Source organism: Choloepus didactylus, chromosome 18, assembly GCF_015220235.1.
Source record: "Choloepus didactylus isolate mChoDid1 chromosome 18, mChoDid1.pri, whole genome shotgun sequence".
NCBI classification, from domain to species: Eukaryota; Metazoa; Chordata; class Mammalia; order Pilosa; family Megalonychidae; genus Choloepus; species Choloepus didactylus.
Window position 1 is genome coordinate 21459045 of NC_051324.1, and position 20616 is coordinate 21479660.

The 20616-nt window shown below is 41.6% G+C and overlaps 1 protein-coding gene and 1 pseudogene across 6 annotated transcripts in view; one reads left to right on the forward strand and one right to left on the reverse strand.

The window, feature by feature from the left end:
* The first annotated feature begins 3961 nt into the window (after nucleotides 1-3961).
* CRK (CRK proto-oncogene, adaptor protein) overlaps nucleotides 3962-20616 on the forward strand; it is a 33763-nt gene continuing 17108 nt past the window's right edge. For 4 of the 6 annotated variants that reach the window (XR_005212655.1, XR_005212656.1, XM_037808824.1 and 1 more), the window contains exons 1-2: nucleotides 3962-4336; nucleotides 12386-12751. Coding sequence is in view for 4 of the 6 variants with exons in the window: in XM_037808824.1 (XP_037664752.1) it covers nucleotides 4096-4336; nucleotides 12386-12751 (607 nt within the window). In the remaining 2 variants the exon portion in view is untranslated. Of the gene's footprint in view, nucleotides 4337-12385; nucleotides 12922-19452; nucleotides 20613-20616 lie in introns of those variants that run through there. The other 2 variants (XM_037808825.1, XM_037808823.1) reach the window with 2 other exon arrangements.
* LOC119513530 lies at nucleotides 17430-18363 on the reverse strand (annotated as a pseudogene).

The following is a 20616-nucleotide window of genomic DNA, read 5'->3' on the forward strand; positions in this document are numbered from 1 at the left end:
TGAATCACTGCTCCTCTGTGGTGGCTTAATTCTCGGGCAGGTCCTTCCCTTACGGTGAGGTGGCAGCAGCAGCTCTAGGCTCATTTTAGAGTTAGCAATGGAGCCAGAAAGAGAAGGAACCTCTTTCCCAATAATTCAAGCCAAAGGCTCAGAGATAATTCTCAGTGGCTGGACTTGATCAGATGCCTCTTCCCTGACCCCATCATTGTGGCTAGGGAGAAGAGCACCCTCTGATTGGCCAGGTTGGGTCATGGGTCCCCACCCACCCACCTCCCAGCCCAAAGTGACGTGAATCGCACACCCAACCACAAGGACCAAGATGGGGAGCAGATGACTCGCCCAGAGAAAATCAGTGGTATCCCCATAAAAAAAGGGAATGAGGCCAGTAACATCCAGAGCTCATCAGCAGACGGCTAAGGGTTTTCCCAAGGGAGGTTCACTGTGGGCAGAAGGAATGGCACGTGCAGGGCTTCCAGGTAAGAAAAGGTTTGGTTTGGGGCCAGGCTACCTGCCAGGAGGAATTTAGATTCATTTGCCTAGGGTGAGTTCTCAATGAACGAGGTACCTGCAATGTATGCCTATCTGAGATTTGTTTGACTCAATCCTGTGAAGACACCTGGGTTCTGACACCTCCACCAAAACTTAATTTATGGAAAAATGAAAGCACCGCAATCATTTATGCACTCTCAGTAGTAACAGTGGCTCCAAGAAGCTGGTAGATAAGACAGGTATTGAGTTAGGTGCCATTACCAGTTGTATAACTGCAACTACACTCCTTTTTCTAGCAAATTAGAATGTGTTTGAGAGTGACATATTACCAGATGTTAGCCGAGGACATTCTGTCCTTTTGAACCACAACCAAGAATGGTTTGCACCCCAGCTCACATCCTGAGGGAAGTCCAATGCCCTCGGGGAGGTATCTACAAATTCTAGGAAGCTAATTTTAGCCATGGATAATGGCCTTCACAGAACTCTCCATTCATTCCTTTCATTCATCCAGTATTTATTAAATACTTACTATATGTCAGGCTCTCTGCTAGGCACTTGGGATATAGCAGGAACAAGAAGGACAAAATTCCTTGCACTCATGGGGCTTACATTCCAGAGGGGGAGAGATACAGTACACAAAATAAATAAATAAAATGTGTAATATATTAGAAAGGGATAAATGCTAAGAAAATAAATAAAGCAGAGAAAGAAAAGGAGGAGTGTTGGGTGTGCAGTTTGCAGTTTTAAATGGGCTGGTCAGGGGCGAGAATGTTCCAGGCAGACGGAACAAGAAGTGCAAAGCAAGGAGCAGTGTGGGGGCTTGATTCCTCCCCTCAGAAGGGATTGGTGTGAGCAGCACACTTTCCTAAGGGACAGAAGCAACAGGGGTTTGCATCACAGCAAAGCAAACAATTCAAAGTTGAGTCGTCTCCAGCCTCATTCTCAAAAGTCCTGCAGCTGTGTGGCCACTGGGAACATGTCACTGACCTTGCCGGGAAGGTCCAGCCCCCTGTGTTCCCAGCATCCTTGATTTCCCCAAGACATTTCTCAGTGTCTCTTGACATTTCACTCCAGAGTTTTCTCCTAGTATCTGCCTCCAGACGCTACCTTTGCACATTTTGAGACTGGTCTTTGTCTCTGCAAAACTAAGGGTTACCCACTGGGGGTGAGGGAGGCATCTCACTTTTTCATAGTTCAGAACATTTAGCAGACACTTGGAAATCTCCCTGTTTCCTTGTCCCCATATGTGGGTGAGAATAGGGCAGAAGTTTACATTCCCATCTCTCTCTCTCTCTCTCAATTTCTCTCTCTCTCTCTCCCTTTCTCTCTCTCTCACTCACACACACACATACACACACACACACATAAATTTGGGAAGTGACAAACTGTCAGTTTTCCCTTTAAATAGCAATTTTTGCTACTTTGATACAAATAAACTTGTTTCTGCCTTTTTTTTTTTTTTTTTTTTTTAAGGGGAAAGTGAGTATAAACTGCCCCACTCCAGAGGATCCCATTTACCCAGCAGCCTGGAATTGCGCAATGCTCACAACTCGCACGACTGCAGCAGGCAGCTCTGTCACTTCAGAGGATGCAGAGCAGGCAGGCAGCTTGTTGCCCTCTGTCCTTCCTCTGTTCCTAAAATAAGGAATGCTTTTCAAGTTTGGGGGTTGGAGAGTGGAGGGCTTTGGTGTATTTTCCTCTTCAATGGAGAGCATTCCCTTTCTTTTCGCTATATATAGTCATTTCCATGTGCCCTGAGAGGGGTGGGTGGAGGCCTGACTTCAGATCCCCACAGGCAGTCTCCAGGAGAGGTCCTGCCCCAAAGACCCTGTTTTCTTTGGGAAATGAAGAGCAGGCCCTTCTCCTTCTCAAAGAGCCAGAATTCACGCTGGAATGGCTTCCGCTGCTAGCACGTGGTGACATGCTGTGACTAAGCCAGGGTCACTATGAGTCACACAGAGCAGGGAAGGTTTCCCTCCCTAATCCTCAAGCAAGTAGGCCCAGGAGTGTGTGAGGTGGGTCTGGAAGAGCTGCTTTAAGCACAGGTCATAACTCAGGTGTGACTGACTCTTTTAAAAACATAGATTTCCGTCCCTCACCCCTCCCCCAGCTGGATTCCTATTCCAGAGTTATGAGAATATAGCAATGATCGACAGCTCTGGTTCTCCTTTAAGCCTTTGAATCCCAGCTCCTCACTTCAGAAGCTGTGTGACTTTGGACAAGTTACTTAATCTCTCTGAGCTTCAGCCTTCTCTGTAAAATGGGGTTATTGTAAAATACCTACCCATAAGTTTTTTGCCAGGATTAAATGAGATGATCTGTAAAAAAGCATTTATTTAGCCCCATGCCTGGCAGGGAGTAAGTGCTGAAAACATGGTACCTGTTATTAGGAAACATTTATGGAGTTGAAGACCTCTAGCAAAGAGTAGAGACAGACCTGTAAGTGAAAAGATTGCAGTTCATTGGCTAAGAGCTGTAATTGGAGATAAGATGGACACAATACTGTTAATGCAGAGAGGGAGTGAATGGGGTAGTCAGAAAAGGGGAGATATTTGAGTTTTAGATCCTGTAAAGCGTGGAAGGACCTTCCAGGAACACAGGGTTCCCTGGGGTAAGAGAAGTTAAGCTGAAGCTGTGGTCCACCTTTCTGCTTGTGAGCTAAAATGGGAGTTTTAACACCTCAAGACTGTTAAAGGTTTTATGCAGGGTAGCAATAGATTCAGAGTATTTTATAAAGTTCACACTGGCAGCTGTGTGGAGGGCAATCAGAGGCAGTAAGACTGAAGGCCACCAGCAAGGAGGCTGCTCACAGGAATACAGAGGACAGATGACCACAACGGCTGGCTTGGCACTCTTTGCCTTGAATGCCAGCTTCCACAGAATGGATAGGGGCCTTGCTCTGTGTTCCTAGAGCCTCCTGTTTGTCTCCCATCATAACTGTTGTCACTTCTTGTCATTACCTGTTTCCTGGTCAGTGAATTAGGTGAGGGAAGGGCCCAGCCTCGATCACTTCTGCACCCGAGCACAAGCTCAGTGTCAACAACTGTTTGCTGAATGAATCAGTGAAAACAAGAACTTTAGCCGGGAACTAGAGGAACCAGCAGAAAAAGCCAGACTACTCAGGGAACCTTGGGGTCTGGGGCCACATCCAACTCTTCTACCTCCGTTCTCCGAGCCGCTGTCTAGAAGCCCTGGGTATTCCAGGAACCTGAAGCCTAAAGGACCGAAGAATCCTCGGTGGCCAACAGCGCAAATACAAAACCTCTGCGGACAGTTGGCTTAGGCCCCGCCCCCTTTCATCTAGACTCCGCCCCCTCACCCTCTGCAGTCCCAGTCCGCACCAGGCGGCGACGCCCATGAGGCCGCATGCGCACTCCGGGTACGACGTCTCCCTTGCCCTTCTCCCAATGGCGGGCGGCGGTCCCCTTCCCGGCAGCCTCCCTAGGGCAGGGAGCGCGTCATTTCCGGTGGGGAAGGCCCGCGGCTGCTGCCGCCATTTCGGGCGCTGCTGTGAGGCTGAGACCCGAGCCGGTCCGCTGGGCGGCAGGCGCCGGGGCTGGAGGGGCGCGCGCGGCGGCGGCCCAGCGTGTAGGCGGGGAGGTGGCCATGGCAGCCAACTTCGACTCGGAGGAGCGGAGTAGCTGGTACTGGGGACGGCTGAGCCGACAAGAGGCGGTGGCACTGCTGCAGGGCCAGCGGCACGGGGTGTTCCTGGTGCGGGACTCAAGCACCAGCCCTGGGGACTATGTGCTCAGCGTCTCCGAGAACTCGCGCGTCTCCCACTACATCATCAACAGCAGCGGCCCGCGCCCGCCGGTGCCGCCGTCGCCGGCCCAGCCTTCGCCGGGTGAGGGAAGGACGGGACGGGAGGCCCCGGGCTGGGGTGAGGGCCGCGGAACCTCCCCATACTGGCCGGCTGCTCCTTGAGAGCTGAACCCCCGCGGGGCGTGGGCAGAGGGCTGGAGTGACCCTTGCACGGGGTACCCTGCTACCGGAGCTCGTCCTCACCGACGAGCGGGAATATGTGGGGGAGGAGGAGCCGCTGACCGAGGCCTCTGGGTGTGACTTGGGAGGACGGCCCAGGGGAAGGGGAACTGCTTCGGCCCCAGGGTGGGGCTAGCGCTGGGCCAGGCTGCAACGGCAGGACCGGGCAGTGTGGGGACAAAGAACTGAGGGGGTTGTTGGCACTGCGGGGGCATCACTTGGCAGCGGTACCCAGAATGAATCCGATAATCCTTCAAGTGGCTTTTAGGCTTGAAACACTTCCTGCAGTGTTGGAGAGCCGGGTTTGGCCATACTCCCCTGGTGGCCTTTGGTAGGAAGTCACCACATACTGGCCGGGAGGGTTGGAGACACCCTCAGGAAATCGGTCAGCTTTTTCCTTTCTTGGGCATTTTTCCAAAATACTTTTACCGTCCTCTTCCCCTGTGGAGGACGAAGGTGGTGAGCTAACTGCCTTGATGATAGAAGAAAGCCCTCTATGGCCAGCCCAGAACCAGTAAATGCCTGGCTGTCCAGGAGATCTTAGTGGCCAGAAGACTGTACTTCTCCGGTAATTAGGGGGTTCTAGTTTTCAAGGTGTTTAGTGGAGGATTTTTTCAGAAAATAAACCAGAAATAAGCCAGTGGAAACAGTCCCTTTCCTGAAAGTGAATGAAACTTCATTTTTCCATGACATAAACATTGTCAGTCTTGTATGTCAGGCTCTCTCTTAGCTCAGTAAGTTGGAACTATGGCCTGAGTCTTCATGGAAATTGGGAACAAGCCCTACTGGGCAGATTTGTCTGAGTTTAAATTATCTGCACTGGGTCCTCCTTTACTTTCCAAGGATTATTGGGATGTGACTCTCCTATTCATGCCATTGGAATTGTTTTGGGAATATTATGGAAATTTTCACACTTAATTAATACTTGAGAGCTGTGAGGTACAGGGTAATTCTGAGGTTGTCATTATCTGTGTAATGGTTATGAGAGTTCTAATGCCTTTTCACTGTTCCCAAGTTGAAGTAGTTTCCTCCTGATCAGCTGAACCTAGATCCACACCGGTCTGATATGATTAGGCCTATGCACAGTTGTCCTTTAAGGATAATAGACTTAAGCACTCTGGCCAGAAATGGGGAGACAGGGTAGGCAGTCTGTTTGTTGTTAATGTATAGCAGTTTTTTTAAAAATGAGCATGAGGTCTTTTAAGCCACAAATTTTCCTAGGTCTCTCTCAGAATGGTTGGTTTCATAGCATTATAACATGAGAGGGGAATATAGGTATAACATTTATTTGCCCTAAACCAGATACATTCTACTTTGAAGCCACTTGCATGGTATTTAGGGTTTTGCATTATGATGGAAAACTGCCATTGAAACTCAGTTCTCAGCCTTTTGTTTATATACACATTTTGTTTGCAAAATTTAGAAATGGCAGCAGGCTGACTTGTTAATTTGAAATTTCTCCACACCTTGGCATTATGATTTTATATCTCAGCACTTACCTTGATATAGAGCTCCACCTTGTCAAAACAGATAAAAGAGTTCAGGTACTTGGCCCAGGAGAGAAGGTGAAGATTGCCAGAGTTGGTGGATGGGATGTGGGAGGTTCATGGGCATTGTGGTAATGCTTCTTTCTGCCTTGTACCCCATTTTCCATCTTAGGGACAATTGATTCAATGCTGTCTCTATAAAGATTACCTCATCTTTGTTCTCTCCTTCCCCATCAAGCACTTTTTTCTTTTGAAACCATAGAGGCATTTCTTGAGTTTTAGAGAGGCATATACACACTTAATAGCTAACATTTATTGACTGCTTATTCTGTGCCAGGTATTTTGATGAGTACTTTATGTGTATTATCTCATCTACCTTCTGTAACAGTCCTGTGAGTTAAGTACTGTTACTCCGTTTATTAAAACATTTCCATTTTATGGATGAGGAAATTGAGTCAGAGCTTTGGTAACTCATCTAAGGTCACACAGCTAGTAAATGTCAGAGCCAGAATTTGAACCTAGACATTCTGACCTCAGAGCTGACACTTAACTCTGTCCTCCTTTCTGTCAAAGCCAACTTCTTTTTGGGTTTAGCACTCTGAGAATACACATCTACTATCTAAAGTCAAGGATGAAGATGCTTTTAAAAACCTTATTTAGCAAATTGAATATGGAAAGTGAGCTTTTTGCTTAGGATTATATAGTATATTTTGTGGATATAATACATAGGTAGAATTTATGTGGAATGACTTAGATATAGTTTTTAGAGGCATAGGGATAGACTATGCCAGAGATTCTCAAACTTTTCCACTGACTTATTTTTTATTTTAACTCTTCAATCCCCACAGGTGGCGTATGCTGACATAGCCAGGAATGTCCTGGCTGTGCCCCTGGGCCATGGGGGAGGGTTTGGTCAGGTCTACTGGTCATATTCTGTCAAGATGGACCTCTGGGAAGGCCTGCAATAATTGATCCACCAGTTTTTTCCCCTTGGAACAATGAGGAACTACTAGACCTTGGCGAGTAGACAGTCAACAAGACTGAATAAGTGTGAGTTAGGAGAGTAGTTATGAGCTAGAGTCCAGAGTCTGGGTTTGAATCTTACTCACCTGCCACTTATTAATTATGTAACTTTGGGCAAGTTATTTAACTTCTCTGCCTCAGTGTCCTCATCTGTGAAAGAGGGAAAATAATACTAAGCCCATAGGATTGTCATATTAATTGAGTTTAAATATATCAAATGCATAGGGAATGTGGCTGGCACATAATAAATTTTCAATAAGTGTTAGCTGTATTAATCTTATGAACAGAACTATGAGGTGGAAGAGAGTTAAAGCAAAATGGAAAACTCATCTTGGAGCAGCTCACAAAGGCATGCATGGTGTGGGTTGGTGAGCACTGGTCAAGCAGCATCTCTTATGCAGTAAGTGCTGAGGTGGGGTGGGGTGGGGTAGGGTGCACTGAGAAACTTGAAAGGACCTTGGTGGGTCCAGTACATGGAAAGAGGATGATGCCTGCTATAACCTTCTCAACCCAAAACCTCCCACCTATTGCCCTAGTGGGTGAGGGGAGCAGAAAAGCTTGCCTCATTTTGGAGGTGGGAGGGGAAGCTAGAGTGGTAGTTGCTTGTGATGCCTTCTCAAGTGGGTGCTGGGCCAGGCCACTTCTCTGAAGATAGTATGGAACTGATGATTACTCACTGCTGCCTTTTTGCACCTTCAGCTTCTGTGTTCCGTTTTACCTTCTCTGATTGGCAGTTCACAAACCTGGACCCCACGTCTTACTTGTCCTTTGTGTGTGTACTTTCTCTTCTGTGTCAAAGTATCCCTTCATCCAGTGGTTCTAGAAAAGTTTTGTGAGTTCTCTTAGGTATTACATCAAAAAAAGAATGCCGTGGTAAAAGGAACTGGGTTTATTTATTGCAGGCCTTCCCCAAGCCTTTACTACACTCATGCAATTTATGACCTTCCAAGAGAAGCAGGTATTAGATGCTATGTTTTTCAAACCTACTTAACCACAGAACTTTGGAGAATCACTTCAAGGTTCTATAGAATCTTCTCTGGGAAACAGTGCAGCAGACTGGATTCTGGGATAAATTGAAAATTTCTAAAGGAATTTAGAGGTATAAGGGGGGTATTTTGAGGTGAGTTTGACTTTTACTGAGCATCTGTAATATTCCAGCCACTTTTAGGAACTGTATTAGATAGATACTTGGCTCTATTTTATAGAATGAAGGGTTGGAGCACAGAGAAGTTAAATAACAGCTCATCCAGCTGTATAACAGGTCATACAGCTAATAAATGGCTGAGCCAGAATTCATCTAACCCAATCAGTCTGAATCTGCAAAGTACCATTCTGATATATTCACCGTTTTCAGAAAATTCTGTTTTCTTAGGAGAGCATGCATCTTGATACCTCTTTAGGGTACCTTCTCAGATGGAAGTCCACAGTCTTAGCCCTTCGTATTGTGGGTGGGGTGGGGGTGGTGGGTAGCTAAGCAACCTCTATAAATACCATAGATGGGAAAAGGAAGAGAGGGAGTAGGAATTAAGAAAAGAGGAAGAGAAAAGAGACCAGTGCTGTGAGATTAAGGAGAGGCTGATAACGGAGCTGCTGTGGTGGTGCCCATGCTAGAAGTGACCTGACGTGTCCTGTTTCTAGCCCACAGAGCTCTCAGCTGTTCTTCATAAAGCCTCAGGGGTGGGGTTGTAAAAATTGATGTGACCCGAGGGCTGAAATGCTTAGAAGTATGAGTTTGAACAGGTACAGAGAAACCGAAAGAATACCCAACTGCTTGCATAGATTTTGCTTTCTGAACATGTTAATTCATAGTGATGTTTTCCAAAGTCCCAGATAGCTATGAGAACCCTGTCATCGGCTCTGTTCTCTAACCTATAGACTGACTGTGTCCCCTTCCTTTCCTGTCCTTCAGTCTTCTCACTGTGGTTGGAAGATGAGAATGAGGGACAAGGAGCTGGAACACATAGCTGTGGTCTGTGGTGAGGTTTGGGCTTATCTGGGACTTAAGTATGTTCTGTTTCCCTCCTTTGCCGCCTTCTGGAGTTTGTATCACTGATGCTTGATTGCCCCATATGTCTGTTAGCCCCAGCAGTACTCAGAAACAGGCATTCCTCTGTGGAATTATTCAAGTGCCGTTAGAATAGAAAAGTAATTTATAGATGAAACATGGGGAAGGTTTCCTTTGGTGTTTTGTTTCTATTTCTGTGTGTCTGTTGGGATTGTGTGGCTAAAAAAAATAAGTCACAGTGGGCCCAGGTCACCCCATGCAGAATTTGAACCAGAAGTGAATGGAACCAGATGAGTGGCCAGTTTTTCTCTTCAGAATTCTCCCACTGATCTTTCTAAGAGACTTGGTTTAATCTTATTTGTTCCTCTCATCCTCCCCTCAAAATAAAGAAACAAATAAACAGAAAAACCCACTGCATTTCATTTGGACTAGTTAGTATGTAATGGAGGAACCATGATAATAGATAACAAGGAGTGGTTGCCTTCCTAGAGTGAAAGGAGTACCTTGGAGTGGTCAAGGATAGTCAGTGCTGCTCATTTATTATGATTTTGTTCTCAGGACACAGTTTGTTACTCTTTTTTGTAGGAGCTTATCTTCGGTGGAAAGTGAAAGCCTTGGGGAAAAGTGTCTTAAGACATGATGCTTTTGCTCTTTGCGACCACATTGTTGCATGCTTTTGTATCCCCCAACTGTGCTGCGAGCTTCTCAAAGCTAGGAACAGATTTTCCATTTTCTTTTCTTCACTTCAGAGTTCTGTTCATTAAGAATGGTAGCTGACACCAGAGTACTTAGTATCTGCCGGCCATGGTCCCAAAATGGGGGGAGGGCTGGCGGTGGGGCTTGTGAATACCATTTGGGCTGTCACACCTTGCCATGTAGTTGGGCATACTTTAACCAGGGAGGTTTTTTTCCCCAGGCTGTTCTCACTACTACTGCCACTCTGCCCTGGTAGGTCTCTTGTCCAGGCAGTGATTAAATAGAAAGCCACGGGGCTCCCCCTGATCCTTGCATAACATAGTTGCTCAGCAGGCCTGAAAGATCATCGAGCATTAGCTTAGCTAAGTGGTAGGCAAGGTGGCCATCCATCTCCTTAGTGCCTTCCAGATTTGAATAGGAATAATACCCCATCAGTGATCCATCTCAGTGCAGAGAAACTCCGGAATATAGCACCACCATGCTCTGGGATGGTCGTAACCAAAATCATCTTTCCAGACTTCCACTTAGAACTATTGGGATCACTTTCTGGTTGCCTGATGAGTGCTTGCCATAGATGGCTAGTGATGGGTCTGGGCATCTATTTCGGTGTCTCGTATTTTGGAGAGACAGCCAGCATGCCTGCGTTTGGGCTATTAACTCGTTTCAGCTTTCAGCCATGGATTCCACAGATGGACTTTTTGCAATATAAGAAATGTGTATTTACTAATATAAAGTGCAGCTGTCCTTTAAATTGCCTTTGTCTCTCATCAATCATTTGGGTGAAAAGAGGATATTTAGGAGTACTCATTCTGTGTTAAGGACTTGCAATTAACTTACAAAGTTAATCTTTATCTTTTCACCTCTCCCCAAGTAGTGAACTGTTTTAAATGTACTTTTTCTTGTCATCATAGAAGTGTTTCGTAACACTGAACAAAAATAATTAGGCCTCAGTTTTTGAGTGGTGAATGGTTTTAGATATCTGGACTATCATACATTTCACAGCATTAATCACTGTTGCTATTAGATAGGTAGGACAGTGCTGTCCTGTTAGTAATAATGGAGAGGGTAGATTGGCCATTTCCCATAATGAAGAACTAGTACTAATAACTTTTGCAAAAGAAATACAAATAGTCAATAAACGTGAAAAACATCAAACAATCAAAGATATGATATTTTAAAAGAGATAACAGTTTCTCCTTATTAAATGGTAGTGGTGTTTAAAATGCCATTTTGGCAAGTATCACTTGAAATAGGAACCGTAAACCACTGGCAGGGAATATAAAATTGTACAAACTTTTTGGAGGGCTGTTTGGCAACATAAGCTGTATTGGCCTTACCCTTTAATCTAGCAATTACATTTCAAGGAGTTTATCCTAAGGAAGTAATAAAAAAAAGGATCATTAATAGATAAAAACAAGAATGCTCATGATAGCATTGTTTGAGATAGCAAAAAAAATTGGAAATACTTTATAGTCATTAAAAGTCATGTTCTTGAATATTTTGAGGATATGGGGAAATTTGTATAATAGAAAATGTTTATTTTATAATAGGAAAAAAGGCACATTATAAAACCATGTATAGTATTCTAGTTATAAAAGGTATATGAATATGTATAACCCAAAATCCTAAAAGTTGTCTTGCGGTAGGTTTAAAAATTAAACAAAAACAACATAGATTTTGTTTTATATTTTCCAAATTTTCTATGGAACTATTTATTTTTCAAGAAATCAAGAAGGTAAAAATTCCAATGAAGATGGTTTAATATTTTGGGTGCTTAGCAGAATGAAAGATAAAGGTTTGTATTCCAGGTTAGAAACTTTGTTATTTGAACCGATACAAGTTCATTTATCATCCTTGAATACTAGAATCTCAGGATAGAGAGGGAATACATTCCAAAGTATTCTTGTCTACAGGCCACATACATCTTCCTGTCATATACATTGTAAGCATTCCTAATGAGTAGTTTCTTTTTGACTCTCAGTGTGTTACCAAAGGTTGGGTATTTTAACACTTTATTTTCCCAAGCTTCCTTGTTTCCTTTTTCATGATGTGTTTGCTTTTTAGGGAACAATCTGATTGCTGTAATTTATTTAAGTGAAGACTTGAGGAATTGATTTTTAAGAACTTTAGCGTCTTAGTTTCTGTTTTTTAGCCTGTTTGGTTCTTAAGCTTTTTTAGCTGTCTTAACCTTTTTTTTAAAAGTTAGATTTAAAAAAAAAGATAGAGTCTTAAAAGTTTTTCTTCATGGAATTGTACATTTCAGACATCAGAATGAGTGTAGGAGCCTAGTATAAATGATGAGCTCTCCTCACCTCTTCCTGGAACAGCTGTTGGGGCCTATGAAAAGGGAGAGTTTGCTACATTTCCCAGGGTTGAAAAGAAGATTGCAACAAAACCTTGAACCTTATGATACTCTGTAAATGGGATGGCAATAGAACGTACTGGGGGAATGGACAAAAAGTCCCCATGTTGCACTGTTTTTGATTCAGTATGAGAGCATGTCCTGACTGGCCTGATGTATCATGGCTGGGGTGGGTGGTGATGCACAGCTAGAAAATATGATTGTAGTATGAGATGAGTAAAGGGGTTATTTTTTTTCTTCCTGATTAAATACGACTAAACGTGTGGGAAATGCTTCAAATCTGCATTTCGTCTCTAGTATAGTACATCTTTAAATAATACCGTGCTCTGTTTTTTCCAGGGGTGAGCCCCTCCAGACTCCGAATAGGAGATCAAGAGTTTGATTCATTGCCTGCTTTACTGGAATTCTACAAAATACACTATTTGGACACTACAACGTTGATAGAACCAGTTTCCAGATCCAGGCAGGGTAGTGGAGTGATTCTCAGGCAGGAAGAGGCAGAGTATGTGCGAGCCCTCTTTGACTTTAATGGGAATGATGAAGAAGATCTTCCCTTTAAGAAAGGAGACATCCTGAGAATCCGAGATAAGCCTGAAGAGCAGTGGTGGAATGCAGAGGACAGCGAAGGCAAGAGAGGGATGATACCAGTCCCTTACGTCGAGAAGTATAGACCTGCCTCCGCCTCAGTATCGGCTCTGATTGGAGGTAACCAGGAGGGTTCCCACCCACAGCCACTGGGTGGGCCGGAGCCTGGGCCCTATGCCCAACCCAGCGTCAACACTCCGCTCCCTAACCTCCAGAATGGGCCCATTTATGCCAGGGTTATCCAGAAGCGAGTCCCCAATGCCTACGACAAGACAGCCTTGGCTTTGGAGGTACATAACATGCAAAATGTAGAAAGAAGAGCTCTCCCTTTCAGACCTCTTAGAGCTTTGTAGGAATGCTGAATACAACACCAGCGTGGTGATGATGTTGTAGATGTTGAACCGTTAAGTTCTGATTTTGGCATTTTAATGTTGGGTTTTCTCTTTTTTATAGAAAACCTATTTTAGAATGAGTAAGCTTAAAGTGGTATAACTGAATGTTCTAATTGATCTCCTACTAAGCATATTTTACTTTAATAACACCACCTAAATTCATAGGAATTAACCTAAAATGCTTTTTCTCATCTAAATTCTAATCTGTTTCTTTCTTTCTGTCATTGTCTAAAAGAAAGTGGGTTTACATAGATTTCAATGTAATGAGTGGTCTCTATCAAAGCACTTAAATAGAATTTTCTCATTTAAAGTAAAGTGCTTTAACTTTTGGGAGCATGAGATTCCTTACCGCTGATTGTGTTTGTCGAATAAGAATTCAGGAAGAAACAGTAAAGCAAAGTAGAGGCGTGAGGAGATCCATACACAAAAGTATTTAATTCCAAGAAGCAGGTTTACTTGATCTTTATGTTTAATGCATTTTACAGACCAGAAGCCAGTTCTTCCCGAAGAATTAATTTTTTTCCTTTTATTGGTGAATAATTATCCTTGGTAGCATATTTCCTTTTTGTCAACCATTACTTTGTGTTTATTCCTCTCTTTAGTGTCCACAGCTTTCTTTTTTCTTTTTCTTCCTTCATTTCTCTCTGTCTTCCTGGTTTTTTGTTTGTTTGTTTGTTTTAGTTATGCAGATCTAATGATAAATTAAAAGCTAGTACAGAAGTAGCGCGCTATCCCATCTTTCAGAGCCTATTAATATATGGTGTCTGGAATATAAGCAAGTAGCTAACTTTCATAAGTACAGGCTGACATTAATGTGAACACACATTAGCAGAGGAGGAACAAAAATGTGTTCTTGTAAATTGAATAACTAAATTTTGTTTTCTTTGGGTCATGCTCATACACTGAGGAGTGGGAGCTGCCTTTGTCTAAGTGGGAGTGTTAGCCCACCGAATGAGCTAGAATTTATTTGAACCAGCCTCTAATATTACTGAATTTGAGCTTTTTCTTTTAAGTTCTGATCTAGTGGATGCAAAGGAGGGTTAGTTGAGTTTTAAAGGTTTGACTGAAAAAAAAAAAAAGTATGTTTTTAAAGCTTGTATTCTTTGAGATAATTTTGTGACTTAAAAGCAGCATGTCCCTACTCTGATAAGAAATGCAATGCATGTTGTCTATTCACATCATTTCTTTTCCCACTTAGAATTTGGAGAATACAGAAAACAAGTTTCTAGCCTCATGTTTTCATTTAAGTTTGGGTGATTTCAGTACTAAACACAGTGCTGTGCACATGATGGATGTGACTCTTGACATTTATTGCAGACCATGTTAGCACTGGGCTGGAATGTGAAAATAGCATTCATGGGACAAGCCAGCTAACAGCCGGGAGATAATAGTTACCACATTAATTTTGCTTCCATATGCATTTTCTTTCTCAAACAGAATTGTTTTTAATGATGCCTGCCTTGATTAGAGGCTTTAGTGCTCAAAAAGGTTAAGCTTCTCTCCCTGCTGTGAAATATAAATCTAATGAAATGAAGATTTAAGTAGAAAACTAGTTAATTTTGTTTTCTTTTTTGATTTGGATATTGATTTTGAACCACATTTAAGTTAGAACAGATATACCAAGTGATACCTTTAAAACACCTTTTCTTACTTATTTAAAAAAAACAGTTTAACACATAATTTTAGAGCTGGAAAGGACCTTGGCTATCCTCATTTGATGGGTGGAAAAAACCGATGCTTAGAGAGGTGGAATGGGTTATCCATAGTTAGAGGTGGAGACATGAGGCACCCAGATCTGCCTTGGCACCCTTTCTGCCAGACCAAAATCCAGTCTGTGGTCCTTTTTTACAGCGGTGCTGCTGCCCTCCTTGATGCAGATGTTGTGTAGTTTCATTGATAGTGAGTTCTCAATTACAAGCAGATACAGTTCTCCCTTCCTACTTGGTTTTTCATAGGGGCTTATATCTAGTCCATTTTGTGATGAAGCTGGGGAATAAGGTTAGGATGACTTAGCTTTCTGACCTTCACAACCTGATGAGAAAGACATGCATTGCTGTGGATGTGTGAAGCATAATTTGACATGCTATACATCTAGGTCTATAGGCTAACTAGGTACACTTTACTGGAGGTTTACTGGTAACTTTAAGTTGCTAAATTAGAATCTTTGAATTTGAGAATTAGGCAGGCCCCTGGAGATGATGTATTAGACCAGCAGCTTTCAGACTGCTCTTCTGTGTCCTAAGAGTTCCCAGGAGATGCCTAGGAAAGGGGGAAAGCTGAGGAGGCAAGGCTCTGGGTCTCTCTCTCTTGCTTCAACTGCAAAGCAACCCTGCTTTAAACTGTATATTGGTATCTGTAAGATTTTCTTTGAGGAAACAGTTTCCATGCTTTTAAAAAATTAAGTTTAAAAACAGTGTTCAAGAACTATCTCCCTACGTCTTACAGATGGATTGTTTTCTGCGTGGTATATTTGCTGTGACCAGAGTTCCTCACTAGAATATAAGTTATTAGATATTTCCTCTCTTTTCCCACCCATCAGATTTCTCCTGTAGGGATGAAGGCATGGAAAGAAGAGATTAACTCTAGCCAAAAACCAAAGTTGGGGTATTCCTTTGCCCGCTATAGTTCTATGGGTCACTCAATCACATTTTGGAGGAAAATGCCAGTGAACAAGAGAGACACCATCTGTTCCACCATGGAGCTCCTGGTGAAGGCAGACATTAAACAAATGCAGAAATGCTGAGTATTTTGAAGGAGAAATACTGGAAATAACACTAGAACCAGTACTGACACACCTTTCATTTTTTGATCTTAGATTCCATCCTTTTGTTTCATGACTCCTTGGTAGCTGGTACAGTGATTAAATATTATTTTGTAAATTACAGGCGTTAAAGTTTATTTTTTTTTGCCTCTCTAGCCTGTCCAGAACAATTACATTACCTTTTTTTTTAGAAGTAATAATTTAATCAAATATAAAAATTCAAATTATTTTGTTATAAAAATTTGTACAAAATAAACCACAGATACCATAAAAACATAACCATAAAAATAAAACAGAACTAAACAAGTAGAGAGAACATTCCAAAGAAAAATTATTTAATAAAGAAAACCTTATCTATCAACTTGTTTGAAATTATTCATCTTTTAGATATGTGATGCTTTATTTCCTAGAGTTAAAATAGTGATTTCCATTTACACTTAGTCTATGAAATATTAGATATTCATTTTAAAAGTCAACATATATAAACAGATTCTAAAATCAAGCATTAGTAAATAGTTGCAAAGCAATCACTAAAACCTTTGCATATTTGTTAACAAAAATCACAAATCCAGAATATAAAATCCATCTGAAATCGTCTAACCAAACACCTCAGCTTCTGAGGTGATAAAAAGAGAAAATTAAAATCTTATTTACATGCAAGGTTTTGTACACAAATGGATTTTTGTCAGTTTACTTTTAAAAACAAACCAAACCAGCACCATTCCTTAAATTTGTCCTAAGTTATGCTTGAACTTTAAGGACTTTTAACAACTTCAGTTACATAGGAAAATAATTTTTATTGTTGAAAATTACAAATCATTTTTCTTTTGACCTTATAGAAGTTTTCGGTATTCAGTCCAAAGCTTCTAGAGAACAGTTCTCCATTAATGCTATTTTTTTTTTTTTTTCATTAAAAAAGAAAAAATTCTATCTGGAGATACTATACAATCTCTTTAAAAGAGAGCCTGTTTTCCCCCAAACCTTTTCCCTAAGAACTAAGGCATCAGTTTTCAGAAATAAGCTCTTAACAACTGTTTCTGAAGAAAATTTTTCTACTAGGATACTGTACTCACTCTTCTTGTACTTTGAAAATCAGATTTTGTAGTTATTCAGTGACAAACTATTATTATTTGGATAACTTTGTCCAAAAATGTATTGGTAGGCAAAAAAATAAATATTTGCTAATATCTAAAGTTGATTAAAACAATTTTAGACAGTAAGTGTTTATTTACATAACTATTGTTGACATCAACTGTTGGTTCAGATAAGATGTTCTAGCTGGACTGATGCCATTAATCCATAAATAACCATGTCTGCATTTCTTCCAAAACTGTGCTCAGATTTCACCTATCATACACTTCACAGTAAGGACCCAGATTTAGCCAATACACTGTAAAGCCTATGATCAGTCATAACAGTCTGACTTTGACAGATGATCATTCCATTAAAAAAAAAAAATCACAAATTTGTACTTTCTTCCCCCTTTCTGGTCAAAAGCCAATCGGAAAAGATTTAAAAATATATTGCATAGCATGACTGACTCCCTCAAATAAATCAGTCCCCTAAAAGTGCAAGATGAGAGCTGCTTTGGAAATATTTCCTGTAAGAAAATAACTACATGAAAAATAATGTTCTATGTATCTGTAGTTTTTCTATGGCCTCTCCAACAAAGTTTTCTCCATATAATTTCTATTAATAGCTCTAAAAGATGGCAACATTTTACTATCATGCAGACACTTTCAGTTTCTTTTTCTTGGCCTTCAGTACAGGAGGCAGAGAAATCTTAAAGGCTGTCTCGCAGGTAGTGCAGATAGGGCTGAAATTGCAGAATATTGACAAACACACAGAACAGACATAACCGATTTCAATGAGACTGCGATGACAGAAGCACGCGGCCCTGTAGTCTACATGAATTGGGGGCGGCAGGATTAGCTGAGATCTCTGATAATGATCAGGAAGGAAAACCCACTGTTGGAGAGTCCTGAATCGGAGTCTAAAACACAGGCATCGATCAAAATATTCTGTTTCTGTGCTGCAAAAATTACATTCATGAAGTTCATATACTGCAATGCACTGTCTTCTGCAGCCTTAATCACCAATATCCTTGATTTCATTTCCTGATTATCTTTTACTTCCTTGTTCATTCTATGAATGTAGCAAAGGGCTTTGGCAAGGGACCCTGCCAGCAGAGTCTCTGTATTTTGACCTTTTATGTCACTATTGGTCATTAGATCTTTAATCTCTTTAGCAATAATTTCATTTGCTGCTGTTAACAGCTCGTATTTCCCGTCTTTACTCCCTGAGGGATTAAACTCAGAAGAAGGGTTGCAAGGGTCTCCAAAGAAGTCTCCCAGTCGGCCATTCTTTCCAGGATACAAGAATCGACTTTCTTGAATGTGACTTGCTATCACAGCGAGTTTGTTGGAACGATTCATGAATAAATGGGAATTCCCCAGCACCATAACAGCATCTATGCATTTTGACAGAGTAAACTGAGATTCCTTCAATGCTTGTTTTCCCCACCAAATTGGGTTGGTATCAACTATGATAACTAGAAGATTCAATTCATCCTCTGCTTCCAGTACCACTGCCTCTTCTCCCTCTTCGTCCACCAAGTCGCTGTGGTCATTCCTACCTAGATATTGAGCACTTACTACAACATATAAATTCTTTGAGGGTGGGGATGTTTGTCTATTTTGTTCACTTCTTACCCTCAGCTCTTAGCTCACTGACTAGCATATAGCAGATGCTCAATAAATATCCAGTCAATGAATCCAAAGATACTTGCTTTTTAAGTACCGTCAGAGACCATGGCGGTCCGAGCACCTCAGCACAGGAGCGGAGGCCGCCAGGGGACTACTTTACCTTTTAAATGTACTAATGATGTAATTTCAATTCTCTGATTCAACCTGGCATTTTACCTTTGATAGATGATAGCACCAAGGAGCATTTAGCATCTTCTCAGGCTTGAATATGTTCTTCAGGGTACAGATAGGGAAAATGTAAAGTACTTTTGGTCCTTGATTTTACACAGTAGTGGCTACAAAAACTCCATATCTCTCTGTGTGGAACTCTAGGACACCTATGGTGTTAAGGCCTTTTGACCTGTGTATGGAAAATTGGTGTAAAGTCCCCTGTGATGTATTGCCTTGTTAGAAAAGAGAGAGATTGGCAGGTATAAGAACAGGAATGGCAAGTCCTTAGTATGTCCTTGATATGTCCAGTTTGTCTTTTTCTGGAATTGTAGAGCTGTATCCTCTTTGGACATCACCTTCATTTTGAGATCATAATTCTCAGTGGGAAGGAACTTTGAAAGTTAACTGATTCAACCTCTCAGGCATTGAAGGCAAGGCCCTCTGGTATCTTCACAGATGATCTTTTAATATCTATTTGGGTATTTCTACTTTTGGGGAGCTTACTGTCAACCACAGCAGTGGAGTCCATGGGTTCAATCTCTCTGGTTTCTCAGTAAATTTTCACAGCACAAAAGGAATACCTAATACTTCCATTTATTAAGTAGTTAAATCCAAGCAACTTAAGTATTTACAGCCTAATAACAGTAGTCATTTGAAAAAAATGATAAACATAATTGAAGGAAAAATGTTTTTATTTTAGTCTATTTAAAATAATTGCATTTACTTAACTAACGAGATGTGCTTGCCTGTTAGACAGTTTCTCAAACCTTGGAACCATATTGAACATTACCATCCTCATTTTCTGTTTCACATTTCATGAAATACTTACTTTTTATCAAGTATTTGAGAAAACTCAGCTTTTACAAAGATATCTTGTGAAAGGAACGTGGCATGATCTAATGTTGAAATTGTGAGCTACCTCGAGCTAGAAGTTCATGAGGCACCACAGATATTAAGTATTGCCGTGTTTCCCTCAAAAATGTAGAATGTTTTCTGGCACCTCTGTGAGTTTGCTGCAGTGCCCCTGATACTTCACTTTGGTAATCTCAGGTCTAGTCCATTGTATTAATTTTTAGAAAATTATTATGTCAAATTAAAATGTACAAACTAAGTATGGTCTTTAGTGGAGTAGGGGGCTTAGGTTCAGGCATTATCAGTTGTTGAGCTAGAGAAGATGCTTTCTGACTTGGAACCTGGGTAAGGCCTGTACCCTGGGATTCGGTTAAATCTCAGAGACCTTTCAGCAGTCTATCAATACAGCCCTGAACTCGACTGAGTCCATCTCGGAGGCAAGTGAATCATAGTAAGTCCTGTACCCCAGAATTTTGTGGGATGATTTTCCTGTTCACCTGGAAGCATACTGGTTAAATCTCAAAAGACCTTCAGCATTTCACCAATACAGCCCTGAACTCAATTGAGTCCATCTCGGAAGCAAGTGAATCATAAAGGATGAATTGTCCTCCCTTGTTTCTGTTGATTTGGAAGACTAGATGAGCCATAAATATTGCCTATTCCTTAGTTCAGGGGTCTGCAAACTTTTCCTGTTAAAGATCATAGAGTAAATATTTTTGCCTTTGTGGGCCATACGGTCTCTGTTGCAACCACTCAACTCTGCCATTGTAACGAGAAGGAAGCCATAGACAAAAACTTAAGCAAATGATAGTGTGTGTTCCGATAAACTATTTACAAAAACAGGCAGTGGGCCGGTTGATTCGCAGGCCATAGTTTGCCAGTCCCTGCCTTAGATGTCTGTAGTTTTCTTAACTTCCCTCTAGCCAAATCTTGAAATATTTACTAAATGATTCTTGGTATGCTTGAAAATGTTTGAAGACAAGGCCCCTGTAATGCTTCTCTGTATTTGCTTTTCCCTGGCTTTATTTATATGAACTTGTGTGTATTTCCTCCACTGTGCTCACT